The sequence below is a fragment of the Ceratotherium simum genome, chromosome 32, assembly GCF_057802395.1.
Source record: "Ceratotherium simum simum isolate JZ-2026a chromosome 32, ASM5780239v1, whole genome shotgun sequence".
NCBI lineage: Eukaryota > Metazoa > Chordata > Mammalia > Perissodactyla > Rhinocerotidae > Ceratotherium > Ceratotherium simum.
In genome coordinates this window covers 7,237,092-7,262,832 of record NC_141931.1, presented here as the reverse complement: position 1 = coordinate 7,262,832, position 25,741 = coordinate 7,237,092, and the positions used below count along the sequence as shown (strand labels likewise).

At 39.0% G+C, this 25,741-nt stretch overlaps 2 protein-coding genes across 10 annotated transcripts in view; one reads left to right on the top strand and one right to left on the bottom strand.

Annotated features, from left to right (window-relative positions):
* Window positions 1-769: 769 nt before the first annotated feature.
* On the bottom strand, window positions 770-15,345 carry LOC147912950 (uncharacterized). Of its 4 annotated transcripts, none has more exons than XR_015549332.1 (3): window positions 14,316-15,345; window positions 13,002-13,554; window positions 770-6,568 (listed from the first exon to the last, which is right to left on the bottom strand). XR_015549332.1 is itself a non-coding variant. In XM_087420726.1 (3 exons), the coding sequence occupies exons 1-2, from the start codon at window positions 15,311-15,313 to the stop codon at window positions 13,380-13,382; spliced, it is 1,173 nt and encodes a 390-aa protein (XP_087276852.1). In that variant the 5' UTR covers window positions 15,314-15,345; the 3' UTR covers window positions 770-6,568; window positions 13,353-13,379. The 4 variants fall into 4 exon arrangements, 1 of the variants encoding a protein (XP_087276852.1); XM_087420726.1 differs by having other exon boundaries at window positions 13,353-13,554; XR_015549333.1 differs by lacking the exon at window positions 770-6,568 and having other exon boundaries at window positions 13,406-13,554; window positions 13,844-15,345.
* Window positions 14,303-25,741, top strand: part of WAC (WW domain containing adaptor with coiled-coil) — an 81,685-nt gene continuing 70,246 nt past the window's right edge. For 3 of the 6 annotated variants that reach the window (XM_087420718.1, XM_087420716.1, XM_087420715.1), the window contains exons 1-3: window positions 14,837-14,980; window positions 15,341-15,378; window positions 16,922-17,134. In XM_087420718.1, the coding sequence (XP_087276844.1) occupies window positions 14,940-14,980; window positions 15,341-15,378; window positions 16,922-17,134 (292 nt within the window). In that variant the 5' untranslated portion in view covers window positions 14,837-14,939. Of the gene's footprint in view, window positions 14,387-14,836; window positions 14,981-15,340; window positions 15,379-16,921; window positions 17,135-25,741 lie in introns of those variants that run through there. The other 3 variants (XM_014783577.2, XM_004425261.3, XM_014783575.2) reach the window with 2 other exon arrangements.

The following is a 25,741-nucleotide window of genomic DNA, read 5'->3' as shown; positions in this document are numbered from 1 at the left end:
GGACAATATGAATTCCTACTTGGAAGAGACAAAATTATATTTATAATTATTTTTCATTTGGTAGTTCTCAGTGAGTATGGAGAGATCAGTTAGAAGGTCATTGAACAGGCAAAAGATGGCGGCTTGGATGAGGCTGGCAGTAGAGATGAAAGGAACTGGATGGAGTGAGATATTTAGGAAATTGAATCAACAGGACCTAATGATGAATTGGATAGGGTGTGTAAAGGAGAGAAGCAACAGGGGTGACTTCCAGGTTTCTATAAAAAGGTGGATAATGGTCTAGCAGTACCATTAAGAAAACAGACTGAAAAGTCAGGATGCCTTTGTTCAAAGAGCCTTACTTACAAGGTGTGTGATATCCACAGGTTATTTTGCCTCTCAATTTTCTCACTGCAAAAAGCAGATAATATATGAGGTTCTTGTGAGGATTAAATGAATTAATAGATGTAAAACATTTATTTCAGCCCTAACACATGGTGAGCCCTCAGTGAGTAAGAGCTATTTTTAGTCTTTACTGATAGGAAACATTCAAAGATGACCCAGTTTGAAAGGCAAGGTAATGAGTTCAGTTTTGTATGTTTCAAAGATGCACTTGAAGCATTCATGTGTAGGTGTTAGGTAAGTCAGCAGTTGGATATCTAAGCAGTTGGATATTCAGCCCTGGACCTAGAAAAAAGATCTGGGTTAGAGATACAAATTAGTGAGTCATCTGTGTATAGGTGATAACTATACACAGAAGCCATGGGAGTGGAAAGAAATTACTGAGAAGGACTGGTTCTTTTTTTTTTAATTGAAGTAAAATTCACATGACATAAAATTCACCATTTTAGTATACAATTCAGTGACTTCTAGTACATTCACAATATTTGCAACCATCACCACTATCTAAATTTGAACATTTTCATCACTAAACAAAGAAATCCATATCCATTAAGCAGTAACTCCCTAATCCTATGTCTCTCTAGCCCCTGGCAACTACTAATCTGCTTTCTATCTCTCCAGATTTGCCTATCCTAAACATTTCACATAAACCATATGACATGTGGCTTTTTGTGTCTGGCTTCTTTCATTTGGCATGTTTTTCAAGGTTGATCCATGTTGTACTACGTATCAGTACTTCATTCCTACTTATGGCTAAATAATACACCATTGTATGGATATACCGTAATTTGTTTATCCATTCATATGTTGATGGACACTTTGGTTGTTTGCACTTTTTGGTTATTATTTGGCTATAAACATTCAAGTTTTTGTTTACCTGTTTTCAGTTCTTGGGAGTATATATTTAGGCGTAGAATTGCTGGGTCATACAGTAATCCTATGTTTAAACTTCCGAGAAACCACTAAACTGTTTTCCACAGTGGCTGCACCATTTTACATTCCCACCAGCAATTTACGAGGGTTCCAATTTCTCCACATCCTTGCCAACACTTGTCTTTTAATTACAGCCATCCCAGTGGGTGTGAAGTGGTATCTCGCTGTGGTTTTGATTTGTATTTCCTTAATGACTTAGGATGTTGAGCATATTTTCATTTGTTGGCCATTAGAATATCTTCCTCGGAGAAATGTCTATTCAAGTCCTTTGCCCACTTTTAATTTGGGTTGTCTTTTTAATGATGACTTATAAGAGTCATTTATATATTCAAGATAATAGACCCTCATCAGATATATGACATGCAAATATTTTCTCCCACTCAATGGGCTTTTTCTTGATAGTGTCATTTGATGCAGAGAAGTTTTAAATTTTGATGAAGTCCATTTACCTATTTTTCATTTTGTTACTTGTGTTTTTGATGTCATAGATATCTAAGAATCCATTGCCAAATCCAAAGTCATGTAGATTTACCCCAATATTTTCTTCTAAGATTTACATAGTTTCCCTCTTACATTTAGTTCTTTTATTCATTTTGAATTAATGTTTTTATATGGTGTGAGTTAAGGGTCCAAACTCATTCTTTCGCATGTGGATATCCAGTTTTCTCAGAAGCATTTATTAAAAATACTATTCTTTCGCCAGTGATCTGTCTTGATATCTTTGTCAAAAATCAATTGATCATAAATGTATGGGTTTATTTCTGGACTCTCAATTTGGTTACATTGACATATATTTATCTTTCTGCCAATACAACACTATTTTGATTACTGTAGCTTTGTAGTAAGTTTTGAAATCAGGAAATAGGACTTCTCCAATTTTCTTTTCACAATTTTTTTGGGGTCTCTTGCAATTCCGTATGAATTTTAAGGTCAACTTGTCAATTTCAGCAAAAAAGGCAGTTAAAATTTTGATAGGGATTGCAATGAACCTGTAGATAAATTTGGGGAGTACTGACATTTTAACAGTATTAAGTCTTCCAATATATGAACATAGAATGTCTTTGCATTAATTAAGTCTACTTGAATTTCTTTCAACAATGTTTTGCAGTTTTCAGTGTACAAGTCTTGCACTTAAACTTATTATTTTATCCTTTTTGATGCTATTTTAAGTGGAATTGTTTTCGTAATTTCATTTGTGGAATGTTCATTGCAAGTATATAGAAAGACAACTGATTTTTGTATGTTGATCCTATATCTTGTGACTTTGGTAAATTTGTTTATTAGCTCTAATAGTTTTTTTTTTTTTTTTGTAGATTCAAGTTGGTCATGGTGTATAATCCTCTTCTTTCTTTGTAAGGAAGACCAGCCCTGAGCTAACATCCAATGCCAATCCTCCTCTGTTTTGCTGAGGAAGACTGGCCCTGGGCTAACATCTGTACCCATCTTCCTCTACTTTATATGGGATGCCGCCACAGCATGGCTTAACAAGCGGTGCATGAGGACGTGCCCAGGATCCGAACTGGCGAACCCCGGGCTGCTACAGCGGAGCGCACACACTTAACCACTTGTGCCACCAGGCTGGCCCTGTATAATCCTTTTAATGTGCTGCTGGATTCATTTTTGTTGAGGATTTTTGTATCTATATTCATTAAGGATACTGGTCTGTAGTTTTATTTTCTTGTGAAGTCCTTATTTCTTGTAACAACTTTATTATCAGGGTAATGCTGGCCTCATAGAATGAATGTTTCCTCTTCTCTATTTTTGTAAGAGTTTGAGAAGGACTAGTGTTGTTTTTCAAATGTTTAATAGAAGTCACCTTGAAGCCATATGGTTCTGGGCTTCTCTTTGTTGGAAGTTTTTTGATTACTGATTCAATCTCTTTAATTGTACTGTTAAGTCTATTCTATTTCCTCTTGAGTCAGTTTTGGTAGTTTGTTTCTAAGAATTTATACATTTCATCTAAGTCATAAAATTGATTGCCATACAAATGTTAGTAGTATTCTTTTTATTTCTATAAGGTTGGTAGAAATGCCCTCACTTTATTCCTAATTTTAGTAATTTAAATCTTTTTTCAGGGTCATTCTATTTAAAGCTTTGTTAATTTTATCAGTCTTTTCAAAGAACCAACTTTTTTTTGGTTTCACTGATTCTACTGTTTTCTGTTGTTTATTTCATTTATCTCGGCTCTAATCTTCATTATTTCCTTCCTTCTGCTAGCTTTGGGTTTACTTTGCTTTTCTTTTTCTAGTTCCTTAAGATGGTGGGTTAGGTAACTGATTCTAGATCTTCTTTTTAAGTGTAGGCATTTACAGCTATAAATTTCCCTCTGAGCACTGCTTTTGCCGCATTTCCTAAGTTTTAGTGTGTTGTATTCTCTTTTTCATTCATCTCAAAGTATTTTCTAATTTCTCCTTTGACTCATTGGTGGTTTGAGGATGTGCTATTTCTAGTTTCATTCCATTGTGGTAAGAGAATATACTCGGTATGATTTCAATCTTTTAAAATTTATTGAGACTTGTTTTGTGGACCAACATATTCTATACCAGAGACTGTTCCATATGCACTTGAGATATCTTGGAATATCTTTTTCTATCCTTTCACTTTCAACCCATTTGTGTCTTTGGTTCTAGAGTCTCCTGTAGACAGTATGTAGTTACAATATTAAAAAAAAAAACCCATTCTGCCAATCTCTCTGCCTGTTAATTGGAGTTTAATGCATTTACATTTAATGTAATTAGTGATAAGGACTTACTTTGCCATTTGCTATTTGTTTTCCATACATTGTATATCTTTTTTGTTTCTCAATTCCTCCACTGCCTTCTTTTGTTAGATTACCTTTTGATTCCCTTCTCATTTGTTTTACTCCATGATTTTTAATTACTTTCTTAATAGTTGCCATAGGGATTATAATTAACAAGTTACAACAATCTAGTTTGGATAAAAACTGAGTTAGTTTCAATAGTATAAAAAATATTTGCTCCTATGATCCATCCTCTCCCTCTTATGTTGTTTTCACAAATTACATCTTTATACATTGTGTGCCCGATGACAAAGGTTTTTAATTGTTGTTTTTGTAGTTGTCTTTTAAATCATACAGGGGAAAAAAGAAGAGTTACTAACCCAAAATACATTAACGCTGACTTTGATATCTACCTAGATAGTTACCTTTAACAGTGTTTATTTCTTTCTGTGGATTCAAGTTACTGTCTAGTGTCCTTTCATTTCAGGCTGAAGGACTCCCTTTAATAGTTCTTGTAGGCAGGTCTGCTAGTGACAAACTCTTCAGTTTTTGTTTATCTGAGGATGCCTTAATTTCTCCATTTCTGAAGGCCAGTTTTGCTGGATATAGAATTCTTGGCTGACAGTTTTTTTCTTTCAGCACTTTGAATATGTCATCCTACTGTCTCCTGGCTTCCATGGTTTATGGTGAGAAATCAGTTGTTAATCTTATTGAGGATCCCTTGTAAGGACTCACCTCTCTCTTGCTGCTTTTAGGATTCTCTCTGGCACTGACTTTGACAGTTTGATTATGTCTTGGTGTGGGTCTCCTTGAGTTTATTCTACTTGGAGTTCATTGAGCTTCTTGGACATCTAGATCCATATCTTGCACCAAATTTGGGAAGTTTTCTACCATTATTTCTTCAAGTATTCTTTCTGCCCCTTTCTGTCTCTCCTCTACTCTGGGACAACCATTATACGTACATTCTTCATGTTGTCCCACAAGTCTCTTAAGCTCTGTTCATTTTTATTTTTTCCTTTCTGGTCTTCACATGAATTTTAATTGACCTATCTTGAAGTCTGCTAATTCTTTTTTATGACTGCTCACATCTGCAGTTGAACCCCTATAGTGAATTTTTAGTTTCAGTTATTGTACTTTTCAACTCCAGAATTTCTATTTGGTTCCTTTTTATAATTTCAATCTCTTTATTTATAGTCTCAATTTGGTGAGACATTGTTCTCTTGATATCTTTTAGTTCTTTGTCCATGGTTTCCTTTAGTGCTTCCAGCATATTTAAAAGAGTTGATGGAAAGTCTTTGTCCAGTAAGTCCAATGTTGGTGTGTCCTTGGGGACAGTTTCTATTAATTTCTTTTCTTCGTGACTATTGGCCATACTTTCTCATTTTTTTGCCTGTCTTGTAACTTCTTGTTGAACACTGTACATTTCGATTATTATAATGTGGCAAGTCTGAAAATCAGATTCTCCTCCCTCTCTAGAGTTTGTTGTTACTGCTTGTTGTGGTTTCTGTTGTTTGTTTAACGACTTTTCTGAACTAACTTTGTAGTCTATATTCCTTGTGTGTGGCCACTGAAGTCTCTGTTCTGTTGCCTTAGTGGTCAGCTAGTGATTCAAGAGATTTCCTTAAATGCCTAGAACCAAAAAACGAAGAAAAAACACTTCCAGTCTTTGCCAGCGGGCTCTGTGTATGTGTTGGGGCACACCTTCAACATTCAGCTGGGTAATTTATAAATCCACCTTAGCCTTCACTTCCTATTTGAGCAGAGTCTGAAATTTAGCGAGAAGTGAGTGCTTAGGGCCTTTTCAGGTCTTTTCTGAGCATATGCCCCACACTGAGTGTGCATGTGGCCTTTCAGATTCCAAGAAACGTGGGAACTTTTCAAAGACTTTATTCTCTCAAGTATCTCACTCCTCAGCCTTCCCTCCTAGGCTTTTTGGTGTCTATTGTTTGCCCCAACTGTTATTTCTTTCTCCAGGTGACAGCAGCTAATAAACTTGCCTTTAAATGTTTTTGACAAATGCCCCCTGGGTAATCACCTCTCTGCCTCAGGAGAGGTTCAAGTTAGGTGAAATAGGAGTGAACCTTTTGCACCAGTCCTTCACAGAGCCACCAGACAGGTCAAAATACATCATCACAATTCTTTGAGGACAAGGTCCATTCTGCTCCCTCTGGCACCAGGAACCTACACCTGAAATGCAGGTTGTCATCTTCAAAATTGCCACTGAACTGGCGATGAGGAAAATGTGGCCATGGTAAGTTTAACTGACACAGAGGTCTCCTACTGAGATTCAACAACCTTTTTCTTGATTAAGTGTTTGCCTGGCTACTGTAACCTTTCACCAGTTTCCAGAGTTGATATAAACTTGTTTCTGACAATTTTTGCCAATTTATTTGCTGCTTATGTGGAGGGATGTGTCCTTGGAGTTCCCTACTTGCCATTTTTGCTGACATCACCTCCATGGGACTGATTCTTGAAGAACCTCAACATTTGGTAATGGAGTAGAAGAGGATGAGTCTGCAAAAAGGAATGAGAGGAGCTGTCAGAGAGATAGGAAGAAAACAAGGAATGTGATGTGTTACAGAAACCAAGAGAGAAGGGTAATGCAAAGACAGTAGCTATCAACGTCAAATATTCTAAGATCAAGTAGGAAAAAGACTGAAAAATGTTCAGTGGACACAGGTACACAGAAGTCATTTGTGAGCTTAAGACTGTTTTTCATTAGGGTGATATCAGTATTTTGAGAACAATTCTTTTTTTTTTCGCTTAGGAAGATTCGCCCTGAGCTAACATCCATCGCCAATCTTCTTTTGTTTTTTTGCTTAAGGAAGATTCCCCCTGAGCTAACATCTGTGCCAGTCTTCCTCTATTTTGTATGTGGCTTGCCGCCACAGCATGGCCACTGATGAGTAGTGCATGTCTGCACCCGGGAACCAAACCCGGGCCACCGAAGCAGAGCACGCCAAACTTAATGACTAGGCCACAGGACAAGCCCCAAGGACAATTCTTAAATGTAAGGGACTGTCCTACACATTGCAGTATATTAGGCATCCTTAACCTCCCACAACTAAACACCAGTAGTACCCCTCACCCTCAAGTTATAATAAAAAAATATGCAAGTCAAAACCAAAAAAATCCTGCCACACATTTCCAAATTCCTCCTGGAGAATCAGCACCACCTCTTGAAGAACCACTGCCTTAGGAAAATCTATTTTGGTGATGAGGGCAGATGTCATAGTATAGTGACCTGAAATATAAATAGAGAAGCATGAAAATGAGTGAGGTGCCAAAGGCAAGTCTTACTGGAAGTTTGGCTGAAGTGAGAAATACAACAGAGCAGTAATTGCAGTTAAGGACGGGTTTTTTTGACATAGGATTCAGACATGTTTAAAAACCAACAGAAATGATCCAGATGAAAGGGAGAGTTTGAGTATACAAAGAAAAAGATCATTGATAGTGTAAAGTAACTGAAGGGGTGGAAGGAAAACATATGTGAAGGAAATAACCTTAGAGAGGAGGCTTAACTCCTGTTTTGAAACAGTGACCTTAGGACAATACAGTAGCATCCAAACTCATTTCCCTGCTTCCTTTCTTGCCATATAAACTATTGTCAACATAGTAGCCAGTGCCACTTCTCTGCTCATAACTCTCCAACGGCTTCTCTTCTGACTCAAAATAAAAGCCAACCTTTTTAAAATGGCCTATTAGATCCTTCATGATCTGCTCCCCCACCCCTTCCTTTTAACCTATCTGACCTCATGTCCTAATACTTTCCCCCTCAGTCACCACATTTCACCCACACAGCTTTCCTTATTGTTCTTGAACACATCAGGCACACTCCTGTCTTAGGATATTTGCTCTTACTGTTCCCTTTGGCAGGAACAGTCCTCTCTAGACACCCATATGGCTTGCTTCTTCTTCATGTTCAAGTCTTTGCTCAAATGTCATTTGCTCAATGACCACTCTATTTAATATATTACTCCTTAATCTGGTACTTCCTATCACCCTCCACTCTTCTCCACAGCACTTACTACCTTCTAAACTACTATATCATTTATTTATTTTATGCCTGTCCTTTCCCACTAGAATATAAGCTCCAGGAGAGTAGAGATTTTTGTTTGTATTGTTCATTGATGTATCCCCAGCACACAGTGGGTACTCAATAAATTGTTGAGTAAATATAAGGATAAGTTGCGTGTAGGTATATTTGTATATTTGTAAGCAGGAAGAAATTTCCATTTGATGGTTTCAGTTTAGGAGGAAGGAGGCGATGTTATCTGCTGAAAGTGAAGGAGAGTTAGTAAAGTGAGGGGGATAGGTTTGAAGAGAGTGGAAGTCTGAAAAACTTGTTGGAGTATGTGAGGAAGATGAAGAGAGAAATGTAACATTGCTTGGCTGTACTTAGGGTCCATTTGATTTTGGCGACCACGAGATTTTAGTAAAATCAGTCTATTCTATTGTTCAATAGTCTTTAGCAGTGTACAACTGCTGAGAAGTACTGAGAAACTGAATAGTCAGGTTAATTCAGGCTGAAGTTTTCCCAGACAGAGGTAAAGGGTCTAGGTTGTATTTCTCAATCTTGGCTGCACTTTAGTCTCTATCACTTGGAGAAACTTCAAAAAATGGCCAGTTTGCAAATCCAGAACTTCCCTCTACTGCTAATACATGAGTCAAAACGGATCCCAGGATCTGCCGATTACATTATTTGTATTATTATCCCTGCTTAGAAGGATACACCATATACTGACATGGTGCTGTCCTGGAGGTCTTTTAGTAATTTTTGTTGCAGTTTTCCTATTTTTCCACATAATTGAACAAAAGCCTCACATCACAAATCTGAGAATACAAAGGGTCTCCTTTTAGTTATATATTGTAGTTAGTTAAAATATAAACTCCATAAGAGCAGAGACCAAGTGAATTTGCTTAATATTATGTTTCTAAGCCATGATACACAGACATTTAATGATGCTTTTGAATGAATGAATGATAACCATCATTGGTGGAGCATGTGTCAGGTGCTGCTAAATTATTTATATAATTTACTTGTTACAAACAGCCCTATACCCTCTCAAACCAATTTTAGAGATGAAGAAGCATAATATCTGAGACTTGGGTAATCTGCCCAAAGTCACACTGTTAGTCAGTCAATAACAGAGCTCTACATTATGTCATTCTGATTCCAAAACCCACGCTTTTAATCACTATACTATGCCAAGTCTGAGAGGAAGGCAAGGATAGTGAAAAAAGCGATAGAAACTAAGAGGTAGGTAAAAATTTCAGGGAATATATCCTTATTTTGTGCCCCTTTAGAAATTCCAGCAAAATCTATTTTAAGTCCCTTTTACAACTAGAAGCTTGAGGACTTCACTTTTTCATTCTTTCTCCACCAATACGATCACATTAAAATCATGGTCACTTATAGTCTGTGGGCTGACAGTTCTCCCCCTCTACTGATTGATGTGTGTTAATCTATTGGTTGAAATATGGGACTTTTGCTCACTTACAAACTTGAGATTGCTCCGTAGAAAGAAATGCAAACAGTCTGCTTAAGATTTGCTATATAGGCAAATTTATGTAAATTTTCAAATGTTATTTGTTATACCTTTTTCTGTATTAGGAATAATCCAGCTTTTCCCCATTTTATTTGTGACAGCAAGATTGGATCTATAATTTTATTGTTTTTAGAAAGCAAGCAGAAATAAACTCATACATCTTTTCCTCTTGAGAATTACAGTATTTTGTTATTTTCTTTGTATATTTTTTTGTAGGCAAATATCCTTTCATTCAACAAATATTTATCTGATTTGTCACAAAGCTTTCATTTTAGTGGGAGATAACCCAACAGATAAACAAAATATATGACATACTATATAGCAAATAGTATAAGAAAAATAGAGCAAGGTAAGGGAGAGAGATGGCCATGGGGTGCCATTTATATAGTTTTCAACGGAAAGACCTTTCTGATAAGGTGAGATTTGAGAAAGATCTAAAGAAGTGACAGTGTGAGCCAGGTAGGCACCAAAAGGAAAAGTATTCCAAGTAGGATAATAGTGCAAAGGTCCTGAGACAGAGACACGCTTGATATATTGGAGAAAAAGGGAGGATAGAGTAGTGGAAAAAGAATAAGTCAAGTCATTGGATATAAAGCCAGAGGTAACGTGGGTGGGGGCAGTTTACATAGCACAGTAGACCATTGTAAGAACTTTGGCTTTTATTCTGAGATGGGAAGCCAATGGTGGGTTTTAAGATGGGAATGATATTGACTTTTAAAGAGATTACTCTGACTGCTGTGTGACTAGACCATGTGGAAGCAAGGGCTGAAGTAGGAGATCAGCAGGAGGCCTCTGCTACAGTCTAGATATAAGTTGGTGGCTTGGACCAGAGTGAATGGGATGGAGCTGGTGAACAATCAGACTCTGGGTATATTTTGAAGATAACACTGGTAGGATTTGCTGGGGGAGTGGATGCGAGGTCTGAAAGAATCAAGGATGACTCCAAAGTTTTTAGCCTCAGCTGGAAGAATGCAGTTGCCATTTCATGAAATAGGGAAGATCTGATTGGGATTTGTTTGGGGGGAAAAATTAGAGTTTGGTTTTGGATACATTAAGTTTGTGAAGCCTGTTAGACAGTCAAGCAGTGCTATAGAGTAGGCAGTTCAGTGTTAAGTCCAGTATTTAGGGAAAAGGTGTGGGCTGAAGACTCAAATGTGGGTTTCACTTGGCTGGAGATCTGGATGGGACTGCCTAGGGAAAGAGAGTAGAGAGAGGAGAAGCAGTCCAAGTTGTGAGATTTGAATCCTGGGGCACTCCAGCATTTAGAGGGGGGAAACTGAGAAGGAACCAGCAAGGGAAGTAAGGAACAGCCATTTAGGAAAGAAGAGAAGCAAGAGTGAAATACAGAATGGAATCCTGGCAGGCAAGATAAGGAGCTTCAGGAAGAAGAGAGTAAGTCATCAGCTGTTTCAAATGCTGCTGACAGGTGAAGTGAGATGAAGACTGAGGGAAAAAAATGGATTTGAGAACATGGAGGCTAATGACGATTTTGAGCCATTTCAGTGGAATGTCGGGATCAAGTCTGATTTGTAGGTTCAAGAGAGTAGCAGAATTGGAGATGAAGTTTTTCTATACAGGAGAGCAGATCACAGTAATGGGGCAGCATTTGGAGGAAGATACAAGTCAAGATTTTTTTTTTTTGAAGATGGTAGCTATTAACACCTGTTTATGGGGCTGGCCCCATGGCTAAACTCAGCACGCTCCACTCCAGCAGCCCTGGTTCTGTTCCCAGGCACAGACCTACACTACTCGTCAGCAGTTACGCTGTGGCAGCAACCCACATACAAAACAGAGGAAGACTGGCACAGATGTTAGCCCAGGGTGAATCTACCTCAAGCAGAAACAGGAAGGTTGGCAACAGATGTTAGCTCAGGGTGAATCTTCCTCAGCAAAAATAAAAATATAAACACGTTTATAAGTTGACAAAAGTGATCCAGCTGAGAGGGGAAAAATTCATAAGGAAACTGGACAATTCCAAGAGTAAAATGGAACTCAATGCAAAAGGGGCAAGTTTGGTCTTAGATGGGAATTTTGACAGTTTATCTATAGTTACTGGTGTAGCAGTGTATTCAGATGCAGGAAGGTTGGCAAGTGCCACAGTGAGAACTACTACTGATTTCTCTTTTCTTAGATAAGAAGCAAGATAATGATTTACTAGAGAGGAGTGGGATGTACAGTCAGGTTTAGAAGATGTTAAATAGTTGTTTAAGATGGCGGGATAAACGGATTAGGGAAATTAGCCTGAGGGGGTCAGGAACACAAGGAGCTCACTTCAGAGTGCAGATGTGTTTTTCTCCAACCAAGTTCAATAGCTCTGCTGCAGGCATACAGTGAATTAACAAGGGTTCTGATTTAGGCACGTACAACAAAGGAAGAAGGAGGAATGCACTGAAGATATCTGCAGAGGAGGGTTTATAACAACAGATAATGCAGTCTAAGGTAGGCAATGAGTCTTTAAAAAATGGGTATAGCATTCAGATGTGCCCTTTAGTAAATAGTCGATTCTCATTATTTGAGGTAGTTATGTTCTATAAAGTCACCATGAACCCTGAACTGCTCCTAGGGGAAATGCAGGGTTCAGTTCCCAAGAGACTCTGGTCACAACATTTTCATCAATACATACTGTGTTTCATGTGTTTCTGTTTAGACACCTTATTTAATATATATTGTTGATTCATTAATACTGAACTCATTACGGCCAAGAGCACTAATGATAAGTCTGAAGGTAGCTTATCTAGGACAGTGTTTTCTCTGCAAGGCACATCACAGCCTTCTTGTGCTTAGGAATATCAGACAGCACTTCAGCACTATGCTTGGGGGCACTTAAGACAGCAAAACCACCAATAAATAGCACAAAAATGTGAGAAACATGATGATATATATATTGTGAAAAGCACATCTGTCCACAGTATGAGAGCTGAAATAAGGCAGCAGAGTGTCCCCTTGCTTAACCTCAGCTGGGCACATGCATGTCAGACAAGTTAAATTTTTTGTCACTCTGCACATGTCCATGAACGCTGCACATACTGATTTTCGGGGTACAAATAAATTTTAGTAAGTAGGCGAATTCGCAAATATGGAATCTGTGAAGAATGAGGACTGAATGTACACTGCTTGGAACTGTTTCCTCCATAGCTAAGCCCAGTCTGCTGCTTTTAATCAAATAGTATACATCAATTTCAGTAGACGGCTGACTATCAAACAAAACAAATGTTGCTGTTAGTTTTCAAAAAGTTTCTACATTGATATATTATTTTCTATACTCTTCTAAGCTGGTGTCTCTTGTTTTCAATGTATTTGTTAGAAAAATGTTAGAAATTGCACATAAGACTCGAGGTTTTTTTTTTTTCCCCTCATTTCACTCACTGGCAGTTTTTCCTGAGTTACCGACAGCTTACCGGCATGAAGTAGGCTTTCACTGGTCCTCACAAACCGCAATAATTTTAGTATTCAGCAGGCAGCTGTGACAAATAAGGGTATGTAATTCTTTCTTTCAAGCAGTTGTGACGTCAGGGTCTTTTTCCTCACATCATTCCATTTCTTCATTAGGCCCAACAACAAGATAACTTGTTGGATACCAAATAAATCAATTACTTTTTGATATTGTCTTTTGGAGGGGTCTTATTTGTGATGTTTCCTATTCTACCTTTTTATTCTGTGTAAACAGTTGTATATTTATGTTTATTACAATCCTTTTAATTAAATTAATGTTGCCTTACAAGGAGTTTAGAGCAGAAAAAAAAAATTACCGGAATACTGCCACCCTCAAGTAAAGCTTAATTTTCTGGCAGACTTGACCTGTTCCCTCCCATTATGCCAGCGTTGCTACTGGGCCTGCAGCAGGACGGAAAATTCAATTTGCAGCCATTTCGTGGAGCACCCCCCATGCCTTTATTCACATGCAGAACTTCCAGAGGAATTTCACCAAAAGGCTCCAGCGAGGAAGAGGAACTAAAAGAGAGAAAAACGAGAAATAAAGGAGAGGGTGGGGAGCGCACGACTGGCGGTGGAAGATACTGAATGTGGAGGAGGCGGTTCAGCATTTTCTCCCAGTAACCCATCCCCCTAAGGCCCCAGGCCCACCCGAGGTTCTACTTCACGGCCCGGAGCGGCGCCCTCCTCACTCTAGAATCTTCCCTCAGCGCGCAGACACCCGGCCTCCCTGCAGTCTCGAGACACCCCCCCGTCGTCTCTCCTCCTCGGAAAGCTCGCTCTCCCGACGTTCCGGGGAGTGACTTACTGCCAACTGCCCTCGCCGGGCTCCGAGCAGCCCCCGCCCGCCGACGGCCGGCCGCGCGCGCGGCGTCAGGGTGGCGGCAGGCGCCCAGGCCCCGGTTCCGGCTCCATGAGGGGCCCGGGGGAACGGTGGGCCCCCCGCCTCCCTGAAGCGGCTGCCGTCGCAGCAAACCGAGAGAGCTCCTTGACAGCCGTCCGCCCGCCGCTTGACCGGGGGCTCCCGACCACCCGGCCAGCGCCCGAAGGGGCGGGCACCCTTCCACCCCCGCGCCGTTGGGCGCACGCGCAGCAGCCGCCGCCTCCCTATTTAGTCCGCGATGGCTTCTCTCGCGCCCCACCGTCCTCCTCCCGAAGGCGGCTCCCTCCCCGCGCACCCCAGGGCCCCTGGGACCGGCCTCGAGCAGGTCCCCGAGCAGGACTATCCCTAAAAGGGAACGGCGCTGGCCGGACGTCGCGTGAGGAAAAGAAGCGGCAACCGGAAAGAGCTGACGGGTCGCGAGGAGGCGAGCCAGGCCTCAGAGGAAGAGGAAGGCCGGGGCGAACCGAGGTTTGCCGAAGGCGGCGTTCCGGAGCTGCGCGGGGCGGGGAGAGAGGCAGAGGCTGGGAGAGGAGGGGCGCGGCGGAAACTGCCGAGGTTTGCCGAAGGCCGCAGCGGCCGAGTTGCCCGGATGTAGTTGGTGGAGCGGCAGCGGCGGCACCAGCGGCGGCGGTGGCGGCAGGAGGAGGAGGCGGAGAAGGAGAAGGACCAGGCAGCGGCGGCGGCGGGGGGAGGAGGGGAGGCGGCGGCGGAGCAGGAGGAGAAGGCGGAGGAGGCAGTCGCTCTCCGCGGGGCCGAGCCGGACGCGTCTTCTTGGCCCCCTCCCCCCGGTTCGCCGCTGCCGCCGTGTAGTTGGCGCCGCTGCCCGGGCTGAGTGTGAGCGTGGTGCGGCCGCAGGGAGATGGCCCGGGAGCGCCGACGCCAGTAACGGGGAGGTGCTGAGAGTCGCCGAGGGCGCGCCGGGCCCTGGTGCCGGTGCTGCCGCCCGCCCGCCGCCTGCGCGCCCGCCCGCCCCTCGCGGCCGCTCTCCGCCCCCCGACACACACTCACAGGCCGGGCATTGATGGTAATGTATGCGAGGAAACAGCAGAGACTCAGTGATGGGTAAATCGTCTTTTCCTTTCCGGCCGGGCCGCAGCGGGCGGGGGGCGGCGGCGGGGGGGGCTGTTCCTCCTGAGCTGGTGCTGCCGCGCCGCCATTTTTGTTGTTAAGCCTGCTCGGGATCGGGCGGGGAGGAGGAGCCGCCGCGCGAGCGGGCGAGCACGGGCGGGTGCGGAGGGAGCGCGGGCCGGGGCGCGGGGCTTCGCCCTCTCGGGGCCGCCTGAGGCTGCGTGTGTGCGCGCGCGCGTGTGGGCTGGTCGCCGGTCCGCTCGGGAGGTCTCCCGCGGGGAGGGGCGGGGGGGGGCGCGTTTTCTTCCTCTCCCCGAGATGTCTCATGTTGCTGCCTCTCTTCCTGTTTTTCAGCTGTCACGACCGGAGGGGGGACTCGCAGCCTTACCAGGTACCAGCCGAGCCCGGGGTGGGGGGTGGATGGGGGGACGGAGGGGGAAGGGAGGAACTGCTACTCGAGCGCAGGCTTCAGAAGTCGCTACAGGCCCTTCTGTGCAACAGATCCCAAACTAGCACCGCGGGGCCCCTGAAAATCGTGTGTTGGGTTCTCTGAGCGCTCTCCAGCGAGCGTTAGTGACTTGTTTTGACAGGTGACTGGAGGAAGTTCAGTTTTTTAAGAAAAAAATCATTCTCGGCCAGAAAAGACCTGACTTGATTATTTGGGCTTGAAGGAATCGATGGGATGAGGTGCCTTCTGAACCATATTTATTTATTGTAGTGGGGAACTAAAAGTTAACGTAAAGATATTAAAATTAGAACTAAAAGTTAATGTAAAGGTATTAAGATTAAATGAAAGGTCTGGGAAGAAACAGCAAATTGATTTGCAACTCTTAAGTGTGTTGTAAACTCCTATCGCTTCCCGTTTTGTTTTTGGTGCAAATAATTGCCTGACTAGTGGAAGAGTGCTTTTGTTTCTGAAAGAATTGAGATCTTTGAATACTTAGACAACTCATTCTGATGTAGACAGCGCTAGGTATGTTGGTTCCTTTTTGTTACAGCAGTTGCTGTGTGGAAAGTTTTTAAAAATTGTGGTGGAAGTGGTCCTTTTTTTCAGGAGGAAAAACTTCATAAATGGTTGGTAACTATCAGATGACACCAGAAGTAAATACTTTCTACATCTGATCACTTAAAGGAAAGGAGAGTAGGTTTCTAAGCTGATAGTTTTGTTACTGGCTACCGTGAGTTGTTAAAGCTCAAGTTAAAAACCTTACGTCCCCTGATAACGTCAAAAACATTGTTACATTTGGATAGTCAAAAATTAAACGCTGTTGAATCTGCTTCTCTAGAACATAATTAATTATATGCTGTAAAAGACTGATATATCATAGTTGTCTTAAATATGTTTTAGAATGAAACTAAATCATTGTGAAGGGAGTTCCATTATGTTTTGTTTGAAATATCACACAACATTTTTATACCTTAAAATTGTATCCCACATCTGCAAGAGTTGGTTAGTTAGGTTTGAAGTGCTTTATTTGAATCAAAGAATTGGAGAGACTGATGCTTTCATTTTTTGTAGGTTTGCAGACACATGCTTATGCTTACTTTTACTTGTAGTTGTAGAGCAGAAATAGCTTACAGTAGTACTGTTTGTACTTTTCTTTAAATTAAATTTTTTAGTTCCCAGAAAAATTTATTGCGGAATTAATGTACAAAGGTGTCTGATTTCTTGTATTTACGAGATACTTAATGGAGTGGATTTTTTTTCTTTTATTTTTTCTCTTTTGCATAGGGTATTATGATTTGTGTGAGGAGCCTTATAGTAACTCTTAGGCATTTAAGACTTGTTTGACTAACTTAAAGGCAGAATTGAAAATGGAAATTTTAATTTTATTGATATAAATTTATGAAACAATAAATTTAATAACATCAAATTTTATGATAAAATTAATTTAGGAAGTTTAAAGTTTCAATTCTTTCTCTCTTCTTTTTGGGGGGGTGATGTTTTACAGGCACTTAAATATTCATCGAAGAGTCACCCCAGTAGCGGTGATCACAGACATGAAAAAATGCGAGACGCCGCAGATCCTTCACCACCAAATAAAATGTTGCGGAGATCTGATAGTCCTGAAAACAAATATAGTGACAGCACAGGTCACAGTAAGGCCAAAAATGTGCATATTCACAGAGTTAGAGAGAGGGATGGTGGTGAGTAGCTTTTTTGTTGAAACTTTCATGTATGTTTATGTTTCACAATAGCTCTATGTAAAACAATAGATAAACAAGGGGGTGGTAATATTTCCAGCTTGTGGACATTACCATATGGTTATGTCATCAAAATAATTTTATTTTTATCAACTTATTTGATTCCTAAGCAAGTTACTGTAGAAGTAAGGTGCTGACCTAAGGATCTGAAAATGGACTTCGCTGGTTGATAATTAGAGAATGCATTGATGAATATAGTCTACCAAATTCTTTATTAAGGAGAGAAATGTACAGGACGTTTTCCCAAGAAAGGAGCTTTAATCTTTTCAAATAAAGGTTTCAGTTTATTTGGCTTAGTTTATTTTGAGATCCTTGTTGCTACTTGAATTTATTTTTTAAGGAGTTCAAGTGTGTTTCCTAAGGATAAATTATGCAGTTAAAAACTTAGTATGAAAAAAAAACTTAGTATGTTTTTTGAGACAGTTCACAGGTTTAAAAAAAACATTTGTAATTCAGAAAATTCCTTTTCGGTTTTTGTTGTAAACGTTTAAAATATTCTGTATTCTCCAGGGTCTTGTGAATAACCTAACTTCTATACCATGTTCATTGAAGTATTGAACTTTTTAAAAGTTAGCCTTCTGTGCAGCGCTGTTACTCTTCAGTTACCTTGCCTCAAGCTCTTTGTGGTATGAGGCTGAGAAAAAGTAAATAAAAATAAACTCAATAACTATTTTTAAACTTAATTTGCCCAAAATGTACCAAAATATCAAATTCATTGAGGAACATTCATTGTTCCTCAATGTTTAAAGCATTCATTGAGGAACAAATCAATTTCACTAAGGTAGTTAATACCATTTATATTTTTCCCACATTATATTGCTTAGTAGATAACGTTCTTGAGGTGAATATACAGTATTGATTGTGCTTTTATAAACTTCTAAGGAAACTAAGTATTGTACCATATGGCTTTCTGCTTTTGATTGTCAGCTAGCTTCTCAATACTTTGTTTACTTTAAAAAAATATCCTGTATCTTTTTGGCCTCTTTTTTGCCTCTTAGGACAGAAATCAGCTTTACTCAGTGTGATCAGATATTGAGAAACATTGGCCACCTCTGTACATAGTTCCTGGATTGGGGAAATTAATAATGGTTAGAAGATTGAATGAAGATGAAATAGTTTGAATGGTTATTGGATGAGTGGAAAATAATATTTCTCTTTTGAATATAGCTATATATAGCTTTGTGCTGCTTATGCAGCACTTACAAACCATACATTTGTAAGTAGAAGTAGCAGGCATGTTTGGTTATTAAAGTATTAGAAGTTGTTGACAAAATTACTTAAACTATTAATATTTTCAATTTTGTGGGTAAATTTTCTATAGTCTTATGTGTAGTCTGAGATCATACTGTTATCAACCATTCTTCTATAGTGATTTCATTTCACATATTAGCTCTTGGAAGGCAGGTACTATTTGTGTTACACTGTATTTTTAAAATTTGGGGGATTGTGACAAAATAGGATGTGGCAACTCGTCTCCTTATAGATAAGTATCTTAGATTCTCTTTTAGTGATTATGTTCCAGTTAATGTATCATCTGTCCCCAAATCCAGGAAGAAGTCAGTGAGGTACTCGAGGAAACTTCTGTAAAAGCTTTGTTACATTTACAGTGAACCATGCCTGATTAATTCTTTTACAGGTGAAATAATCCCAAGAACATTCTGTTGCTTATTCATTCAACAAACATTGGGCATCCACTGTGTGTCAACAATTGTGTAGTGTTTCTGGAAGTAAAGATAAGATGCGATCCTGGCCCTGAAGCTATTCTTAAAGGCTTTGACTCTTGAGAGCTAGTGGTGGTTTAGCTGCTTACTTTTTCTGTAATCCTTTTTTCTTCTTTTTGATTTTAATTTTACTTCCTATGATAACTCCAGATAACCTCATGTTGGCTTTTAGTTTCCTTTTTACTTGCATCTGCTTGCTGCTGTTTTTTTAGGTCCATTTGTAAGAAACTTCTTACTTATTTTTCTCGTCTAGTCCTTTGCTAAGTTAGGCCTCACTTTCTAATTTGCTTTTTAGCTGCTTGTCTGTCTTCCTCTGGAGCCTTTTAACTGATGCTATAACTCCATCCTTGTCTGTACCATCTCTAAGATTACCTCGTTGCCATATTCCTTTATACTATGTAGGAATAATAACACCCTAATATATTAGATCTCCATTCTGGAGTTCAGAGTGCCTTTTTGCTGTTAATTCTGTATTTTAAAGATCTCAAGTGGTAATTCTTCCCTCATTTAATACTTAGATGTTTAGTCATTATACTTTGACTCCAGGTGTTTTTTTTTTTTTTTTACTGCTAATAAGTGTTTGAAACTAAGTTTTTTAAACTGCATATGAATAATTTTATCACAGATATTTTATTCCCTTAGATTTCTATCTTTAAATAAATATGAATTTATATTAAATATATATAAATATTTTTATGTGCATATATATATATATTCAAAACCATTATCCAAAGTCAAATGCAAGTGAGTTGGATTATTTTTGCGCTCAGCATGTATAAGTAACAATGTAACAACAGGTTACTATATTGTTTATTGAACTACATAATTTCAAGTCAATTTTTTTAATTTTAGGATTTAAAAACAGTTAATGACTTTCTTTAGTAAATATCTAACAACAGCCTATGTGCTGTGATTTGTAACTTGCATTTTACAAAAGCAAGTTAAACAAATGTGGAACTTGCAAGATGTGTTGATGTTTTTTTCAGGATTGGGCTTTCTGGTATCTATCTACATCACAACATAGTTTTTTCAGTAATTATTCGATTTCTTTCATGGCACCTTGGATTTCCTTGAAAAGTGCCAGTTCAGAAGTAATGTATAAAAGTACTTTAAGATATACTATAAAAAGTAAGAAAGCAGAGATTGAGAAGGATTGTCACTCCTAGAAATCTTTAGTTAAGAAAAGACTTATTGCAACATAGTACATACAGTTATAAGTCAGAGATTTTATCCCTTAAGAGTTTATTAAAGGGAATGTAGATTATCTATTGTAAATTAAGGGAAATTATGTGAGAGTATAACTTACTAAAAAGGTTCTTTAACTTGGTGAAATAAGTTATTTTTATGTATTCTGTGATATATCTGCAAAAGATATAATTTTTTGTGTAAATACAAGCAAAAGCAAGAATCTTAAGGTATAATTATTAGATTTGTTATTCATAGCTTAGAAATGTTTTTAAAGGTGCAGTTGACATCCAAACGTCACAAGTATGAACATACAGTACAGGTTGAATTTGTACTTCTGTGGAATTTTAAAACTCTTTCCATTTGGTTAAAATACGTTTTTCTGGAGGACTAGTTCTAAAGGATTATTTTACCAAGTAACTTAAAATTTAAGAATGATGCTAGTATAGATGAGTTTAGGAATGAAGGGTATCTTTACAGAGATTCTGTAAGGCTGTTCCGCAAAACTTCAACCTCTTGGGAGTTGTCCCATTTTTCTCATCATCCCTCTTAGAATTAACTGTAATAAGATATATTTGGAATACTTGTTAGAAATATCTTTTTTGGGGAAATAGCATAGCTCCATTCGTTAATTGAAAAATATTCTTCTTTATTGGTTCCCTGATTTGTGGCACTTGAGTGCATTTGCAAAGCTTTGTAGTTAGCATCCAGATATCTTTGAGTACAAAGGAAAATTGCCCTTAGTGGTTTAGTAAGATTGTCTCTAAAGCTTTTAAAGTTTTTAGCTGTGTACTGAAAGTTTTTAGCTTGTTTTGTCATTTAAGTGTATCTGGAGAAACTTGGAAATGTATTTTCATACAAAAGTTACTTTAACATTTGAAGGAATTGTTCAGTAGGGACCATTTGGGGTTAATTGGTGTTTTCATAGTTTTTTAAAAAACGTAATTTACTAGTGTTTGAATCTTTTCACATTGTACAACATGGCCTTATGGTTATTCAGATAATGTTATGTTTTGAATAAAATGGAATATGCTTTGCATTTGTAATATTAGAAAGTACTGTAAAAATGAACAGTCTTATTTGATCCTCTTGTTGACCTTGGAAGGTAGATAGAACATAGTATCCCTGTTTCATAGCTTCACAAATGAGGGAAAATTTACTTGTATGAAATTGAACAAGTAATGACAGAGTTGAGTCTAGAAATTAGTTCTTTTTCTACTCTTTCTAAATTGTATATACTGTCAGAGATTAAACATGTAGGCATATTGAAAGCTGATTTGGTGGGTGTTTACTGTGGCACAAATTAGTTTAAAGGTGATTTTGCTTGTATCCTCTTAGTGCTTTCACCTAACTTCCCCCAGTGGTTACAACTTACCTCATTATAGTACAGTAGCAAAGCCAGGGCATTGCCGTTGGTACAGTGTGTGTGTGTAGTTCTAGACCAAGTTATCACATGTCACTATTTTACTTTTAAAAATAAGTTTCAGCATGAAAGCTTGCCAAAATTTTCTCTAGGAAGAAGCCGTTTTTCTCAAGCCCTCATATTCAAACATTTGTTTTCAAAGCACCTTGGAAATTTCATGCAGACTCTAAAATTTACTAATATTTGGATTTCAGTACAATTTAATGTTGTGTTTTTCTGTCTAGTAAAAATAGATAAATATTACCTATTTTTATTGATCTGTGCTTTATAGTACGACAGTAAACTAGGTAGTTTGCATTGGATTTCCCTAGGTCAGTTAAAAAAAAGACTACAGGAAACAGGTGTTCCATTTCAAGAGAAACAGAATAAGGTTGGCAGATTAGCAGTCTTAATATTTCATCTCTTCAGTATTTTTTCCTTAGTTTTAGAAAACATGTATGCTCTAAACATTTGTGCATGTATTTGAACACATACCATGTCATTTGTCTTATAATCATCACATTTTAACATTTTTATTTTTGAAGAAATGGTTATGTATTGTTTATGACATAATGATATTTTTATTTCACAGAAATATTTGGGAATGGTTCACTTTGATCTTTCAAGGCGGTCTTAATTGAACTGTTTTTTAGTTATGTAAGATGTATTTAAAGTTCGCGGTGTAACACAGCATTTTTGGTCCGTAATTCACAGAAAATTGATATTCTAGATTGTGTCTGTTAAGCATTTGTTTGTTGTCTTATTCTGTTGTGCAGAATAGTTTTGGTGTATGTAGTCTGTCATTTTGTTATGATGCTGGAAAGAGGGATGATAGCAATGAGCTGGGGCATCTTGATAGGGTTTGTAACTGGGACCACATATGTAACTGGATTCTGCTTCTGAGACCCTATACTGAGTCCTGGAGATACTGTTTGTCAGTCATTTCGAAACCAATTATTTAGGGCTTGAAAATATTACCTATGAAGAGTCTCCTTTTTATGATTTATATGATGCTTCATAATTTTCAAAGCTCTTTTACGTTGTTTCTTATCTGATCCCGTAACAACCCTTTGAAATAGGCTGATTGGGATTATTCCTGTTTTACTGATGAAAGTACAATCCAATTAAAGTATTTAGCCTACTGTTAATTGTTGACGCTGGAAGGCAAGTTTCTTTGCTATACATAAAACCTTATAACTACCTTCAAATTATTCTCCAAGTATAACCACTTCTCCGTAGTACTGAAAATAAAACCATTGTAGTCCTGGCTACCCACTTCTCTTACGTGGACTCTGCAAAAGCCTCCTGAATGGTGTCCCTTCGTCCTTCTTGCCTCACACAGTTATTTCCCCGCACAGCCAGGCTCCTTTTAAAATGGAGTGGTCCATTTAAAATGTCAGTCAGTTCACGTCACTCATGCTCAAAACCCTCCAGTGGCTCTCTGTTACTAAGGCCTAGAAAAACCCGTGTGTAATCTGGTGTGTGAGTATTTCTTAAGCCTCTTCACCTGCCACTCCTCCCCTTGTTGGTGCTGCTTTGTCCATACTGGCCCTACAGGAAGAAGCGTGTTCCTGTCTCAAGGGTTCTGCACGTTATGCTCCTTCCTTCTGGGATGTTCATCTTTCTGTATGTCCTGGTGCACTCTCTCACTTCAATAATGTGTCTGCTTAAATGGCAACCTCTCATAGAGGCCTGCCTACCCATCCTGATCACTCTGAAACAGCCATCCCCATCATTTTCTGTCCTTTCCCCTGCTTTGTTTCTTCCTTGTACTTAATGTGACTTGATGTTATTTAGTTGTAGTCATTCTGCTGGAACATGACATATGTGTTCCTGAAAGTCACCATGCTGTGCAAAGTTGCACCACAGAATTTATGGGAAAAATGTGATTAGGGGCACAGTATTCAAAAACATTGTCAGTGGAACATTAAAAAAAGATGGAGGGCCGGCCCCGTGGCTTAGCGGTTAAGTGCGTGTGCTCTGCTGCTGGCGGCCCGGGTTCAGATCCGGGGCGCAAACTGACCCACCGCTTCTCCGGCCATGCTGAGGCCGCGTCCCACATACAGCAACTAGAAGGATGTGCAGCTATGACATACAACTATCTACTAGGGCTTTGGGGGGAAAAAAATAAATAAATAAAATTATTGGGGAAAAAAAAGATAGGAACCCAGTAAAAATCATAGCATCACATATTAAATGATTAAGGAGTACGTTAGCAATACAATAAACATGACACTTTACCCTGACAAAGACCTAAAATTAGCTTGTGGAAGTGGGCATCTGTTGGAGGTGGGTCACAATTGTGTGTTATTGTGAAGTAATAGAAGGGGGTTGTCTGAAATAACCCTCTGAAAGTTGTAACAGCAATTGTGGATGGATATGAGTCATAATTTATATGATGAACTGAGGTAGCTGGCAGATGTTTGAGGTGTGTGTGTCTGTGTACTTTGTGAAATCTTTTGTGTAGTTTGGTTCAGCTGGATGCAGCCAGTGTTTATCACAGGTGAAATCGCTCATATATAAATGGGAAATTTGTGTTATGCTCAGGTAGTTTCCTGATATGTCAGTAGTGCTCGAACAAATTTGCATTTTCAAAACAAGTATTATAGTATAACTGACGGTATTTTAATTTGTTTGCTTGTCTTCGGTGGAATATAAGCTCCACCAGAACAGGGAGTGAGTTTATTAATGATTTTATTCCCTTGTATCTCTGTTGCCTGGAACAGTGCCTGACACGGCATTTCAATAAATAGGTAGATAAAAGAATATTGCGATTATCTTTATGATTTAAGGGACATGAAATTGCAGTTTTCTAGAACAGTGCTTCTCAAACTTGAATGTGTATACTAATCACCTGAGGATGTTGTTCAACTGCGTGTTCTAGTCCAACAGTTAGGAGGTGGGGCGCAAGGGTCTGCCTGTTAAACAAGATCCCAGATGGTGTCCATGTTGCTGCTGCATGTGAGTAAGAAGGTTCTAGAGCAGCACTGTCATGAATGTAATGTGAACCTCAAGTGCAAATCACATCTGTAGTTTTCTAGTAGCCATGTTGAAGTAAAAGTGAAAAGAAATTAATTTCAGTATATTTTATGTAATCTAATATATCTAAAATATCATTTCAGTATGTACTTGATATTTTAAAAACTATTGATAAGATTCTTTACCATCCTTTTTGTGTGCAAAGTCTTTGAAATCCAGTATTTTATACTTAAGCCCATTTTAGTTTGGACTAGCCACATTTCATATGCCTGCTTGCTGCATATGGTTAGTGACTACTGAATTGGACAGCACCGTTCTGGAGAACACGATCACCCTGTTGGTCTGTCTAGCTTTATATATATTCCTCTTTCTCTGAAGAAATTTTTTATATGCCTGATTTCTGAAATAACATATTTATGCAAGGCAACATTGGAGTTAATGGGTCCTTGAACTATATAGTGCTTCTTGTACTAAAACTTTTCTTTATTAGTACACATTTATAGAAAAAGTAGGAAATGCATAGAAAAGGGGAAGATAAAATTGCCTTGAATTCTATCATTTGGAGTTAAATCAGTACTTTTCATAGGACACGTTCTTATGCCATAAAATATCAGAGGGATTCTATAAATAGCCTTTCCAGAATTTTTATTAAAATGGTTTCATATTATGTCTCTTTTCTTTTGGCTTCTATTTAATATTTGCATAGTAGATTCAACAGACACTTGGTGTTGACAATATCAATCTGAGAGGACTGACTAGGAGTTCTTTTTAGTTAGTGCTTAGGGAATATTAATAGTTACCATATCTCTTAACTAATGGGTGAAGCCTTCTTTCAGTTAGATTTGTGTTCAAGTCCAGGCTCTGATACTTGTAGCTAGGTGACCTTGGGCACACTATGTAATCTGAATTTTTGTGTCCACTCCCCTAGGATTATGGTGGGGTTAAATGAAATTATGTATCTGAAACACTTCTAAAGCATTTAGCTAAGTGCCTGGACTGTGACACAGTAAATTATTAGGTTTATTTTTTATAAATTATTGTTTATATTTATCTTATTCTTGTGACTAATTAAGAGTTAGTGTCAGATCAGCAGCCCTAGGTCTCAGACTACTGCTTCCTTCTTCCTTTAGAGTTAGGAATGAAAATACTGGGTAGCTCAGTTGCCAACTGTGAGGAGTCTGGCAAATGAGAGCTACATGAGGGGGCTGCACGACAATTCTAATTTGGTACCTGCTCATACCCAGGACTTTGTAGTTCAGAGAT

Coding starts and splice junctions, on each gene's coding strand:
- LOC147912950 (XM_087420726.1), bottom strand. CDS start 15,313: ATGAGACATCTCGGGGAGAGGAAGAAAACGCGCCCCCCCCCGCCCCTC. Junction 13,555..14,315: donor CGACCCGTCAGCTCTTTCCG/GTTGCCGCTTCT, acceptor TCTCTCTTTTAG/TTCCTCTTCCTCGCTGGAGC.